Here is a 15,092-nt window from a genome sequence, read left to right as displayed (position 1 = left end):
GTCAATTACAGGATAGGAACACTGAATTTCCAGTTAGGAAAGGAGAATAAAACTATGCAGGACTTCTTCGTTGTTGTTGTTAGTTGCGAAGTCGTGTCCGACCCATCGCGACCCTATGGACAATGTTCCTCCAGGCCTTCCTGTCCTCTACCATCTTCTGGAGTCCATCTAGGCTCACACATACTGCTTCAGTGACTCCATCCAGCCACCTCATTCTCTGTCGTCCCCTTCTTCTATTGCCCTCAATCTTTCCCAGCATTAGGCTCTTCTCCAGTGAGTCCTTCCTTCTCATTAAGTGGCCAAAGTATTTGAGTTTTAGCTTCAGGATCTGGCCTTCTAAAGAGCAGTCAGGGTTGATCTCCTCTAGGACTGACCGGTTTGATCGCCTTGCAGTCCAAGGGACTCGCAGGAGTCTTCTCCAGCACCATAGTTCAAAGGCCTCAATTCTTTGGCGCTCAGCCTTTCTGATGGTCCAACTTTCACTGCCATACATTGCAACTGGGAAGACCATAGCCTTGACTATACGCACTTTTGTTGGCAGGGTGATGTCTCTGCTTTTTAGTGTGCTGTCTAGATTTGCCATGGCTTTCCTCCCCAGGAGCAAGCGTCTTTTAATTTCTTGGCTACAGTCCCCATCTGCAGTGATCTTGGAGCCCAGGAAAATAAAATCTGTCACTACCTCCATTTCTTCCCCATCTATTTGCCAGGAGTTGAGAGGGCCGGATGCCATGATCTTGGTTTTCTTAATGTTTAGTTTCAACCCAAGTTTTGCACTCTCCTTCTTCACCTGCAACAAGAGGCTCTTTAGTTCTTCTTCACTTTCTGCCATTAGAGTGGTATCATCTGCATATCTTAGGTTGTTGATGTTTCTTCCGGCAATCTTAATTCCAACTTTTGATTCATCTAGCCCTGCCTTTCTCATGATGTGCTCTGCATATAAGTTAAATAGGCAAGGCGACAGTATACAGCCTTGCCGGACTCCTTTCCCAATTTTGAACCAATCAGTGGTTCCGTGTCCAGTTCTCACTGTTGCTTCTTGACCCGCATATAGATTTCTCAAGAGACAAATAAGATGGTCTGGTATGCCCATCTCTTTAAGGACTTGCCAGAGTTTGTTATGATCCACACAATCAAAGGCTTTAGCATAGTCAATGAAGCAGAAGTAGATGTTTTTCTGGAACTCTCTAGCTTTCTCCATGATCCAGCGTATGTTAGCAATTTGATCTCTAGTTCCTCTGCCTCTTCGAAATCCTGCCTGTACTTCTGGTAGTTCTCGATCCACATACTGCTGGAGTCTAGCTTGTAGAATTTTAAGCATAACTTTACTAGCATGAGAAATGAGTGCAATGGTGCGATAGTTTGAACATTCTTTGGCACTGCCTTTCTTTGGAATTGGAATGTAAACTGATCTTTTCCAATCCTGTGGCCACTGTTGAGTTTTCCAAATTTGCTGGCAAATTGAGTGTAGCACTTTTACTGCATCGTCTTTTAAGATTTTGAATAGCTCAGCTGGAATACTGTCACCTCCACTAGCTTTGTTGTTGCTCAGCTTTTCTAAGGCCCACTTCACTTCACATTCTAGGATGTCTGGCTCGAGGTCAGTGACCACCTCATTGTGATTATCAGGGACGTTAAGCTCATTCTTGTATAGTTCTTCTGTGTAATTTTGCCACCTCTTCTTAATCTCTTCTGCCTCTGTTAGGTCCCTGCCATTTTGGTCCTTTATCATGCCCATTTTTGCATGAAACGTTCCTTTCATCTCTCCAATTTTCTTGAAAAGATCTCTGGTCCTCCCTATTCTATTGTTTTCTTCTATTTCTTTGCATTGTTCATTTAAGAAGGCATTCTTATCTCTTCTAGCTATTCTTTGGAATTCTGCATTTAATTGGGCGTATCTTTCTTTTTCTCCCTTGCCTTTCGCTTCCCTCCTTTCCTCAGCTATTTGCAAAGCTTCCTCAGACAGCCATTTTGCTTTCTTGCATTTCTTTTTCTTTGGGATGGTTTTGGTTGCTACCTGTTGTACAATGTCGCGAACCTCTGTCCATAGTTCTTCAGGCACTCTGTCTATCAGATCTAATTCCTTAAATCTATTTGTCACCTCTACTGTATATTCAACAGGGATATGATTTAATTCATACCTGACTGGCCTAGCGCTTTTCCCTACTTTCTTTAATTTAAGCCTAAACTTTGCAACAAGAAGCTCATGGTCTGAGCCACAGTCAGCTCCTGGTCTTGTTTTTACTGACTGTATAGAGCTTCTCCATCTTTGGCTGCAGAGCATATAGTCAATCTGATTTCTGTGTTGACCGTCTGGTGATGTCCATGTGTAAAGCCGTCTCTTGGGTTGTTGGAAAAGAGTGTTTGCTATGACCATCGTATTCTCTTGACAAAATTCTATCAGCCTGTGCCCTGCTTCATTTTGTACTCCAAGGCCAAACTTGCCTGTTATTCCCGTTATCTTTTGGCTTCCTACTTTAGCATTCCAATCCCCCATGATGATAAGGACATCATTTTTGGGTGTTAGTTCTATAAGGTGCTGTAGGGCTTCATAGAACCGGTCAATTTCATCCTCTTCAGCACTGGTGGTTGGGGCATAGACTTGGACTACTGTGATATTGAATGGTTTGCCTTGGATTCGAACTGAGATCATTCTGTCATTTTGAGGATTGTATCCCAGTACTGCTTTTCCTATTTTTTTATTGACTATGAAGGCTACTCCATTTCTTCTGAGGGATTCTTGCCCGCAGTAGTATACCTGATGGTCATCTGAATTAAATTCACCCATTCCTGTCCATTTTAGTTCGCTGATACCTAAGATGTCAATGTTTAGTCTTGTCATCTCTTGTTTGACCACGTCCAGCTTTCCTTGATTCATGGATCTTACATTCCAGGTTCCTATGGAGAAAAAATCTTTACAGCATCGGACTTTCCTTTCACCACCAGACATATCCACAGCTGAGCGTCCTTTCGGCTTTGGCCCAGTCGCTTCATTCTTTCTGGCGCTACTAGTACTAGTCCTCTGCTCTTCCCCAGTAGCATATTGGACGCCTTCCGACCTGAGGGGCTCATCTTCCAGCATCATATCGTTTTGCCTTTTAGTACTGTCCATAGGGTTTTCATGGCAAAGATACTGGAGTGGTTTGCCATTTCCTTCTCCAGTGGATCACGTTTTGTCAGAACTCTCTGCTATGACCTTTCCGTCTTGGGTGGCCCTGCACGGCATAGCTCATAGCTTCATTGAATTACGCAAGCCCCTTCGCCACGACAAGGCAGTAATCCATGAAGGGGAGGACTTCTTCAACAATGTGCTAATTTGGAAATCAGCAGGGTGAAGCCCAGTAGCAAATTTTTCAGCAGTACATGCAGATGAAGTAGGTATCCTGGCAAGACTGCACAGTTAATGCTTTTGAAAGAATTATTCTCAAAAAAATAGAACAATTCCACCCAAATTCCCTCTGGATGCTTTTTGACTCCCAGGTAATATTCATTCTTTTAAAGAAAGCACAGCTTTGAATTATTCTTATGGGAAGAAAAAAAAATCATTCACATAGACATAGAGGGTCATTCAGTTCATAGCTTTTCTTAATTGCAAAAGCTTTTAAACTGTGTGAAAACTCTATGGATAGAAAAGTATGATTGAATGCATAGCCCTGAAAGGAAACCAGCCACTTTCAGAATATGTTTCTCTCTCTCCTTTTCTCTTCCTTCTCCCCACCCCCACACCCCATGTGTAGTGAGAAGTTAGTTGAACCAGTAGCCAGGCAACCCCCAAACTCAGGATGCATGCCAAATGCTGATCTCATCTCTCTTTGGAAAGGTGTCACTAATTCATTTGCAGGTGGTGACGTTTCTCCATTTTCTGTTGGAATAAATGTATTCTTCAGGATATATTTCAGGGCCATCAGACACTTTTAAAGTCAGTGGAGGAGACATGAACACGTAGGTATAAGGAAGACCTTTAACAGACCACATATTCTGAAGTGTAGTGTATTAAGCATTGGTGGAAAAGATATACTGCAAGGAAGAAAATGAACTAGATGATAACTAAGCTTCAAGACAGAAGAGATTTCAGCCACTAGAGACTATTGCCTGTCATTATTAGATCCTTGGTAGCTTTATATTATCTTGGTTACTTTTGGAACTATTTTGTATAATACGATATAACTGAACAATGTTATTTTTTTTATACTTCAGGCATACTGATGGCAAAAATATACCATGATAGATATAATAACAATAACAACATTTTTGTTGTTATTGTTATTATATCTATCATGGTATATTTTTGCCATCAGTATGCCTGAAGTATAAAAAAATAACATTGTTCAGTTATATCGTATTATACAATTGGATTGGCAATTTTTGATGAAAGTATTAGAGAAAATGGAATTTGGGGAAATTTTTTTACAACCTATTAGGGCAATATATCAAAAGCAAACAGCCCGTATAATAGTAAATAACAGTTTGACGGAACCATGTAATATTGAAAAGGGTATAAGGCAGGGGTGTCCGCTGTCACCTTTATTATTTGTTTTAACATTGGAAATATTACTGAATAAAATACGAGATTCGAATAAAATCAGGGGAATCCAAATAAGAGATCAGGATTATAGACTGAGGGCGTTTGCGGACGACCTGGTTATTACAGTAACTCAGCCGGATTATTCAGTTGTAGAATTGATGGAGATAATAATGTTATATGGGAAAGTTTCTGGATTTAAGATAAACATACAAAAAACCAAAATATTGTCTAAGAATATGACTGTATTACAAAAGGCTGTTTTAGAAGAGCTAACGGGATTTGAAATAGTTAAAAAGATTAAATATTTGGGGATATATCTGTCAGCCTCAGATGTGAAGTTATATAAAAATAATTATGAAATGTTATGGGGAAAAATACAAAAATTAGATAGTTAGAATTAGAATTAGAATTAGATAGTTGGAAAAAATTACAATTATCTTTATTGGGAAGAATTGCAGCAGTGAAAATGAATGTTTTGCCAAAATTTTTATTTTTATTTCAAATGATACCTATACTTAAAAAGGATTTAAATTTGGAGGAATGGCAAAAAGGAATTAATAAATTTGTTTGGGCAGGGAAAAAGCCACGAGTTAAATTTAAGATAATGCAAGATACGCGTGAAAGAGGCGGTCTTAAAATGCCTAATTTTAAATTATATTATGAGGCTGCTGCTTTGTCATCGATAAGTGACTGGTTTAATTTAACACAAGGGAGATTATTAAATCTTGAGGGTCATGATTTGTTATTTGGTTGGCATGCATATTTATTGTATGATAAGAAGGTGGATAATGTAAGATACATATTTTAAGGTATGCTCTGTTGCGAGTTTGGAAAAAGTATAGACATAAGTTAAACTACAAGATACCAATTTGGGCAATACCTAAACATGCAATAGAAAATATAAATGTGGGATTTAAACATGATGAGACTACATATAAGGAAATCTTAAGTTTAGAAAGGAATGTATGGCAATTAAAGCCATATAATATTTTAAAAGAAGAAAAGATTGTACAAACTTTGTTCCAGTATGGGCAATTACAGGCAAGAGGGAAAGAGGACCAGAAAGTTGGTTTCTCGATGATTGATGAAAATTTGGTAAAACAAATTAGAGATCAAGGTCAAGCACATATAAAAAGGATATATAATGCATTGATAGAAATTGATTCAGAAATGGAACTTGTTAAAGATTGTATGATAAAGTGGGCCCAGAATTTTCAAGAAGTTATAACAATGGACATTTGGGAAAAGATTTGGGTTAGAAATGTAAAATTTACACAGGCCCAAAATTTAAGAGAGAATTTTTATAAAATGTTTTATAGGTGGCACTTAGATCCTAAAAAATTAGCAACTACCGTATGTATCTGAACTGCCAGCCCAAATGTTGGAGGTGTGGCTGTGAGGATGCAACGTATTTTCATATATGGTGGACTTGTAAAAAGGTTAAAGCTTTTTGGATTAAAATTTGGTGGAATATGCAAAAGATATTTAAGAAAAGGATAAAGTTTTCTCCGCAATTGTTTTTACTGGGTATTATTACAGATACTACTGTTATAGATACAAAGTTGATGTTGAATTTAATTACGGCAGCGAGACTTTTAGTAGCACAATATTGGAAGAAGGAAGAACTGCCGACTGTAGAAGAGTGGACTTTGAAAGTTTCTAATTTGGCGGAAATGGCAAAGATTTCAGCATATTTGAAAGACCAATCGCAACAGAGATATATTGTGGAATGGAGAAGATGGATTGAATATATTCAGAATAAATATGGGACTAAAAAGTATCATTTAGCATTTGAATAAGTAGCGGATCTTTATGACGTATAATTAGTTAGTAGTTATTTTATTAATATTTTGATTATGGAGAGTTAAAGTGTGATAGAATTTGATGTTTTATTATTGTTGTTAGCATATTTTAGTTTATGCTTGTTTGTATTATTATACCCTGTATTCAGCTCTGGGAAGTCGGGGAAGGGGGAGGGGAGGGTTGAGGGGGGTTGGGGAGAGGGGAGGGGAGGAGGGGGTTTTTTGTATTCAAAAATGTATTGTAAAACTTTTCAATAAAAAAAACCAATAACAACATTTTTAAAATAAATTCAAATGATTGTAATTTATTAATTTATTTATTTGTTTGTTTCGATTTATATACCGCCCTTTTCCCGAGGGACTCAGGGCGGTTTACAGGGCAAATTAAAACAGTACAATATATACAGGTTAAAATAAAATTAAATTAAATAGCCCCAAAATAATTAAAAATTAAAACCTTAACCCAAAACCCTCAGTCCAGGCCAGCAAGCTCGAATAGCCAAGTTTTTAGGTCCTGGCGAAATGAGCGAAGGTCGGGGGCCATCCGGAGTTCCACAGGCAGCTGATTCCAAAGGGCAGGTGCGCCCACCAAGAACGCTCTCCCCCTGGGGGCCGCCAGCCGGCACTCCCTGACCGGTGGCACCCTGGGGAGGCCCTCCCTGTGGGAGCACACAGGATGATGGGAAGTTGATGCTGGCAGCAGGTGCTCCCAAAGATAGTCCGGACCCATGCCATTTAGGGCTCTATAGGTCATCACCAGCACCTTGAATCTCACCCGGAGGGCAACTGGAAGCCAATGCAGCTTGCGGAGAAGAGGCGTTACATGGGAGTATCGGGAAACCCCCATCACAACTCACGCGGCCGCATTCTGCACCAGCTGAAGCCTTCCATTCTATTTAGCAGTGTATAGTTATTAACATATTCCAAAAAAATTCTTCAAATTGTATCAAGTGGAATGGTAAGTCTTAGAATCAATCCAACTGCTCTTGGGATGATGGAGAAGAAATAATTACATAAATATAGTGTTACCAGTGGAATTCCACTAGCAGAAAAATATAGAATACAGTATAAGAGTCGGAAGGCACCTTGAAGATCTTCTAGTCTAACTCCCTGCTTAAGCAGGAGACCATATACAATTCTGGACAAATGGCTGTCTAATCTCTTCTTAAAAACCACTATAGTTAAATTCATTCCATACTCTAAGAATAGCCCACCTGAGGTAAAAGAATTTTAAAATCTATATTTATGCGAATGCCACTCAAATTTCAATCGTGACCTTCTAAATCCAATACCTTCTATTTCTTAATAACACCCACTTTTCATTCAAATCAAACAGCAGGCTGCAAAATATAGCTTCAAATCTGCTAGGCCCAAATTTTCTTTTTCCTTCACATCTTGTAATACCTTATATTTAACTCGTGTTTTTCCCCCCTTGCCATACAAATTTAGATGTATCCTTCTGTCATTGTTTAAATGCTACATCAGGTATTGTCTGAAACAAAAATAACATTCTAGATAAAATATTCATCTTAGTCACAGAAATTCTATCTAACAATGACAATTGTAATTGATCCCATCTTAACATGTCTTTTTGACTTCATTAACTTAACAGTTATTTTGAAATAAGAAAACATTCATATTTGTCAAAGTTATACTGAATATTTTACCAAAACCAAATCTTCTACAAAAATTGTCAACTTGTATGACACCCATGATCCCCTCATCCTATTGTATACCTTTATTTGATATTTCAAAAACTGAAATAAACAAAACAGAGACTGTGGGCAACTTTGTCTTGTATCTTTTTGTATCTCACATTGGTTTGGTTAATTCTCCATTAACTATTGTTTGTGTGGTCTGTGGATTGGCTGTCCAATCTCTTCTTAAAAACCTCCAGTGATGGAAGACCCACAACTTCTGAAGGCAAACCATTCCTCTGATTAATTAATCTCACTGACAGGAATTTTCTCCTTGATTGTAGGTTGGATCTCTCTTCAATAAACTTTCATCCATTACTTCTTGTCCTGTCCCCAGGGACTTTGGAGAATAGGTTGACTCCCTCTTTCTGTGACAGGCACTCAAATATTGGAAAACTGCTATCATTTCAGCCCTAGTTCTTCTCTTTGTTAGACTAGACATACCCAGTTCCTGCAACAATTCATCATATATTTTAGTTTCCACCCTCTAATCATCTTTGTTGCTCTTCTCTGCATTCTTTCCAGAGTCTCAGCATCTTTTTTTGTATTACTGTGATCAAAAAATTCCAAATGTGGTTTTACCAAAGCAGCATATTGTGATACTAGTCTTTCCTGTGGCTTTGATACTATCTCTGTGCTGATATACCCTAGGACTGTATTGACTTTTTTGGCAGTGCAGCACACCGCTGGCTCATATTTAAGTGGTTGTCCACTAGGATTCCTAGATCCCTCTCAGGGTTACTGCTGTTGAGCCATGTACTACCTTTTTCTATATCTGTGCCTTTGTTTTTTTGCCTATGTGAAACCTTACATTTCTCACCACTGAACTGCATTTTGCTAAATAGGGCCCAGTGTTCAAAACTGTCAAGATCCTTCTGGATCTTGAGCCAATTTTCTAAAGTATTGGCTATTCCCAGGGCTTTTTTTGTCATAGAATGCTCAGAACGGAGTTCCGGCACCTTTTTTTGGATGTAACCTTGTAGGGTAGGCAAGGCGGGTTGTATAACATGTGTGAGTTCCGGCACCTTTTTCTTTTACAAAAAAAGCACTGGCTATTCCCCTCAGCTTGGTGTCATCTGCAAATTTATAAACTTATATTAACTTGCCTCCAACATTCATACCTTCCAAAACTTTGAACAAAAAAATCCAGTTCAAATTATCAAGTGACACGATCTAAGAAAATGCTTGCCTTGCTAATATTGGTGGCAGTTTTCTCCTTGGAAGTGTATTTCTTTATTAAACAAATTTACATGGTCACCCAATTCAGACATGGTGACTCTAACTGGCTTACAACATTTAAAATTTATTGTATACAAAAACCTGAAATCCCCACTCCCCTTTGATTAGAGTATTGTTTTCTGCTTGATTGTTTTGGCTGGTATTAATTCTTGCTCATTTGGGTGTTGGCTGCTGGAGAGAACGTGTTCTCCAGTTTCTCTCCAGCAGCCAACACCTCAAAAAAGGACCTACCAAGGAGAAACCACACCCCCACTAAAATGGAAGGGCAAGCTACTGTATATAAACAGGGAGCAAACCCCATACTCACTAGCACTGATGATGTTATCTAGTTGAGTAATGAAATGTCTGCAAGCAAACAACCAAATTCAGAAAACACCAAGGACTCACCATTCAACCTTGAGCTACATATATTCTCTTCTATTGGAAGTAATAATGTTTTCCATCAAGCATCTAGTTAAACATTTCCATTTAACCAATATTAAAATTTTAATTTAATCAATATTAATTTTTTTCTGATTCCTATTGGTTTGTTTATATCTGAATTTTTATTTCATTTTCAGTTGTAAGGCTTTGCCAAACAGATTGCAAGGAAGTGTATAAGAGGGAGGAAGGAAGGAAGGAAGGAAGGAAGGAAGGAAGGAAGGAAGGAAGGAAGGAAGGAAGGAAGGAAGGAAGGAAGGAACTACATTATAACTGAGGGTAATGTTGTAGCATCTGTAGCATATTCTATCAAAATTTTCCATCCACTGTCCAGAACATTTTTGCTGAAGTTCTAACATGGCATGCTACAAAGTTTAGCACTGACTACATGGTAAGATTTGGTGGAGAGCCTTTTTCATTAAGATACCTGAATTGCAGATTGCTTTCTTCAGAAATGTGCACCAGGCAACCACATTATAGTTCTTCAAGTGGAAAATGGAATATAATATCCCCAGTTTTTTCAACCATAAAACCTTTTAGGGGTTTTAAATGCTTTGTACTAATCTCCTGTTGTAGTTATTTTATATTGCAGCCAGTTTTGCTCTTTTTTCAGTTCATATTTGTATTTTATTTCATATATTGCTTTATGTTATTTTACTATAGCATTGTAAATTGTTTAAAGTATATTGGTATGCAATATAAATAAAAATTTAAAAATCCACACTTGTGTAACTAAGGAACCTCTGCAGAATAAAAGCATTTTGTTCTATTAAGGATTTCTACCTGCTTAACAGCCAGTAAAACCAGTAGTTCCCAAGCCATTTTCTTTGTAATGTTTTCTTTGTTGTTCGTTTAACTTAGGTAAATTGCTAAGAGCAGTGAAGCTGGCAAAATATACAACATTTAGACACAGCACTTTTTGGTACTGGGCTAAGGAATTAATCACACACTCGGAAACAAGCTCTAACCCCTTATTATTTAATTCAACAAATTAGATTAAATTGTGTGTGCTTATGCATGCGGGCACGTTGCAGAAAACATCCTGCCTCTCAGTGTGCATCATTTTGAAGCAATAGAGCCCTGTGCTACTTGCTCTATGACCATGCCATACATATAAAAAAGTGGCCTTATAAAATCATAGTCTTATGAAATAAAGGCAATATTTTGCAATAACAAAACTGCTCAGCTTTTCAGCAATCCACTTGCTAAAACAGATAACCATGAACAAATAGAGCTATCTTTGCAGACAACTTCAGATTTAAGTCACCGTACTTGCTGAAATCTTAAGTAAGCAAAGTGTATTTCACATTTGAAGGAGAGCCCTGCACAAAGAACAAAAAAGAAAGAAAGAAAAGGAAAAATAAGGTTCAGTATATTTTTGGCTTTTTATGGGAAATGAATAACCTCTAAGTCATAGGTAATTTTGGAAAAATTATAGGGTATGTATATATTTTCTATGGAAAAACACAGCATTCATTCACAACTGTTGCTTAACTGAAGCATGGTCAATAATGTATCATTACAGTGTAATGATTATAGAAATAAGAAGTTGCTCAGTTAGCAATAACTGAACAATTCTTTTGCATTCAAGGATCTTTAATTCTAAACCTTTCTTAACCATATAAAAGCTGTCTAAACGGTTGGGTGTAGGTATGAGAAATACACAAAAGAAGTTGCACAATGCAATGAACTCCCTACCAGTTTTACTTTTGCCAACCTTGATTCCAATTGGTCTAATCATCAGTAAACCACTATTCTCTCTCAAAGTAGGAAAGAAATTTCAGTTTACTTATGCAGCTATCAGCTAAATATAACTAGTAACTACCAAAGTCCTTCTAGATGTCTTTGCAATGTAGCATATTAACTTTCTGTTTCTGCAAACACTGTCTACTGATAGCAAGTACTGAGATTCTTAAAAGGGGTGAAAAGAAAATAGAAATGTATGTCTATCAGAGGAATATTCCCCTAACTCCCATTGTATTAGGCGCCAGATATATATGACTACAATGTAGGTTTGCTTGAATTTGGAACAGGCATCTTTTACCTAGCTCATCATGCTATATTGCAAATGTAATTCCCAGAATTCTGAAAAGGATACTGTGACCACATCAATGGTATATCAGGCTGGGGAAAGCTGACTTGGAAAGTATTTTGAAGTTGATGACTCCATGCTACAGATGTAAAACTGATCAGCCTGCTTGTACAGTGAGAGTTTTTGCTAATTTCACACATTATCAGTGGCAACTAAAACTGATGGACACTTCTTAGTCAAAAAGATGCATGGTTCAAGTTCTTACATTTAGAGGAACTTCAAAAACCTCCGCATTTTCAACATGCTCTCATAGTGACTCTAATTAGTCTATCTATCTATCTATCTATCTATCTATCTATCTATCTATCTATCTATCTATCTATCTATCATGTATATTCCGCCTTTATTATTTTTATAGATAACTCAAGTCAACAAATACATAAAATGCTCCTTCTTCTATTTTCTGCACAGCAATCTTGTAAGGCAGGTTATGCTGACAGAGAATGACTGGCCCAAATTCACCCAGCCAGCTTTTGTTCTAAGGTGGGACTAGAACTCACAGTCTCCTGGTTTCTAGCCCGGTGCCTTAATCACTACACCGATTGTGCTACCCCAAAGAGGTACAACTGAGGACTGCAGTTACAGAGTCCATAGAAATGGAAGGATCTCCATGCTTTCCAGATACTATGATCTAGGTCTGCAAGTAAGATAAGATCCACATTAATTCTCAAAAATATTTTCCCAGAAGAAAATATCCAGGATGGTTTTTGACCCACAAACCTAAATTATGCCAAAGAATCAGCATTACTGCTTTCCTTTCAGATTGATTTTTTTATTTTTTTAAAATTCTATCTATTTATGTCCACTTCATATTTTCTGCCCACAGATTATTTTGACTCAGTACTGACATCAGCCTTCAGTCAGTCACACTAACCAGCTAATTTTGGAAACTGGTAACACCTGGAATTATTAGTTCATGACCCAGTGACAACATTTATGGTTTCAAACTGCAATAATTCACCAATACAGTGGGAGGGTGAGGGATTATAATAACAGAGTTGCTCCCTAAATAAATGACTTCCGAATTTTAACCTGTTCTGAATTAGAAAACAAAATATTAATTTCAATAATTTTACAAATGTCACTGATTCATTGGAAAATCTATTTGTGAATTGTGATATTTCAGTAGAGATCTTGATATAACATTATTTCTATCAGTATTTCACAAAAACATTAATGAAGCATATAAAGGGTGATGTATAGACATCCAAGTCCTACAAAACATTGTGACAGTGTTATATTTATTACCACTTGTAGAAGAAGTAAACAGTTTTTTTAACCTCCTGTCTTTCCATAAAGATGAATCCCTGGGATAAAGTCACAGAGAAAAAAAGGATAGCCTTATGTTCAAGAGCTGTAGCCAATATTCAATTATGGAAATAGAAATAGAGCTGCCAAAGACCTCAAATATGTTTATGATGTTGACGCAATAAAGAAGTACTAAAATAGCCAATGATTCTTATTCTAATAGATGGCGGGCCAAGATATTTTGCTGCCTGAGATATAATGTCAAAGCATGCTTGCAACTTCCCATGGACCTTAGCCAGCCATAGTGCCTGAAGTCATTATTTTGGTACATGGACAGAAAACTCCACAAGTATCTTTCCCTTCTGCCATACCGGTAAAACATACAATAAAAACCAACGTCACTGCCCTTTTACCATCCACAACTTAATCTACCTGGGACAGCTGCCTGAGGAATCTATGGCATTCCAGGTATTGATGAACTACAACTCTCAACACCCTGGTGGACTGGTGCAACAACTGAAATTACAGTTCCAAACTACTAGAGAGTCACAGATTACCCACTCTGACTTGATGAAAGAGCCTGGTTTTAAGGGCAAAACATTTAAATATATTTTACACTAAATATCTGTGAATGAAGATTGTGACTTTTTCAACCTTCATGTGTGCTAATCCACTCAAATCCTCACTTAAAACCTCTACAAAGATAATGAGGCCATCCTGCAGGGACCATAAGAGCGTCTTATTGGACATTTCATTTAGAACTGGCTGAATCCATCAAATTAGGAAGCCTTTAATGGGAAGGATCTCCACAGCAGTGAAGTCCTAACTCTCCCAAGGACTCTCCAAATAATGTTAGAATTGGAGAATTGGGAAAGCAGGCAATGGAGTGGAATGGAAGAATCAAATTCTTGGCATGCAAACTGTTGGTTCAACTTGACATGTACAAAGATGGGCATGAAATCACTATCACCCACAAAATAATCATAACAACAACAAAAAAAAATAACACCAGGGATTAAACAAGTATAAACAATGAAACACATTTTCCTTCAGTTTTATCATTTGTTTCAGCTCCAATGAGGAAAGATGCAAGCCAGTCACACAGCGCTGGGAGCAGATGGGAAAAATCATTGTAACTACTGCGCTTACCCCGGGGCAGCATGGAAAGCTTATCTTCTGGAAGAAGAGGAAAACTATCCGCGGGAGTTTACTATTCGCCACTATTGCAAATCTACCTGAGTCTGTTTGTTTGTTTTTCAAGAAGGGATGTCGGGACAAGAGTGCCGGAAGGCGAAGGGATCCCACCACGCCACAAAGAAACCCGGGACCCGGTTGCGCCGCTCCATCCACTCGGTTGCAGAACAGAAGTGACCCATAGCCCAACAAGAAACTCGAACCGGGAGCACACCCACTTGGGAAACGTCCAATCCAGCCGGCGGGAGAGCGTGAAAGGGGCAAGAACCGGTAAAAATCAAGTCGAGAGTCTTGGACCGAGAGGGAACTCGGCGGAGCGGAATCTCCTTACCTGTTACAGCCCTGAAGTCCCGCGAAAACAGAGCCCATAGTGCCGGCAACAGCAACAGGAGTCCCCGCATCTGCATAGTCTGCTTCATCTCCATCTCTTCCCCTTCATCATCTTTCTCACCATCCTCCTAGCGACCTCCAAAGCGGTTGTCTCGCCTCGGCCCCCCAAATTTTAACGACGGGGAGGAAAGCAAGGGGGAGGAAAAAGAAAGAACGGGAGGACGGGCGGGCGGCAAAGCAACAAGGGAGGGGGGGAAAGGGGGAAAGGGAAACCAACGACGCCCCTTCCTCGAAAGAAAAGCTGGCGGTCCGCGCCCCCTCGAGCTGGGCGCGAAGAGGGGCTCGGCGCCCACGCGATCGCGCCCGGCAAGCCAGGAAAAGAAGCGGCTGGAGATGGCAGCGCCAGGCACTGCACCGGCGCTGGCTCGGCCGGCGGCTCTGCTCCCTTTCCCCGAGCTTGTGATCGCAAGTCGGGAAGGTCCCCCCCTGCCGGCCTCCCTCCCGCAGTGCACAGAGTTCATCGGGCCGCCGAGCCCGCCGAGTTGAGC

At 39.0% G+C, this 15,092-nt stretch overlaps 1 protein-coding gene across 1 annotated transcript in view; it reads right to left on the bottom strand.

Moving 5' to 3' along the window:
- The window catches only part of TYRO3 (TYRO3 protein tyrosine kinase), a 72,869-nt gene extending 58,119 nt beyond the window's left edge, over window positions 1–14,750 (bottom strand). The window contains exon 1 of the mRNA XM_081313497.1: window positions 14,546–14,750. Within this exon, the coding sequence (XP_081169623.1) occupies window positions 14,546–14,639 (94 nt within the window). The 5' untranslated portion in view covers window positions 14,640–14,750. The remainder of the gene's footprint in view (window positions 1–14,545) is intronic.
- Between the last annotated feature and the right edge of the window lie 342 nt (window positions 14,751–15,092).

Source organism: Vipera berus (genome assembly GCF_964194415.1).
Source record: "Vipera berus genome assembly, chromosome: 1".
NCBI lineage: Eukaryota > Metazoa > Chordata > Lepidosauria > Squamata > Viperidae > Vipera > Vipera berus.
The sequence above is the reverse complement of the archived record's forward strand: the minus strand, read 5'-3'. Positions and strand labels throughout refer to the sequence as shown.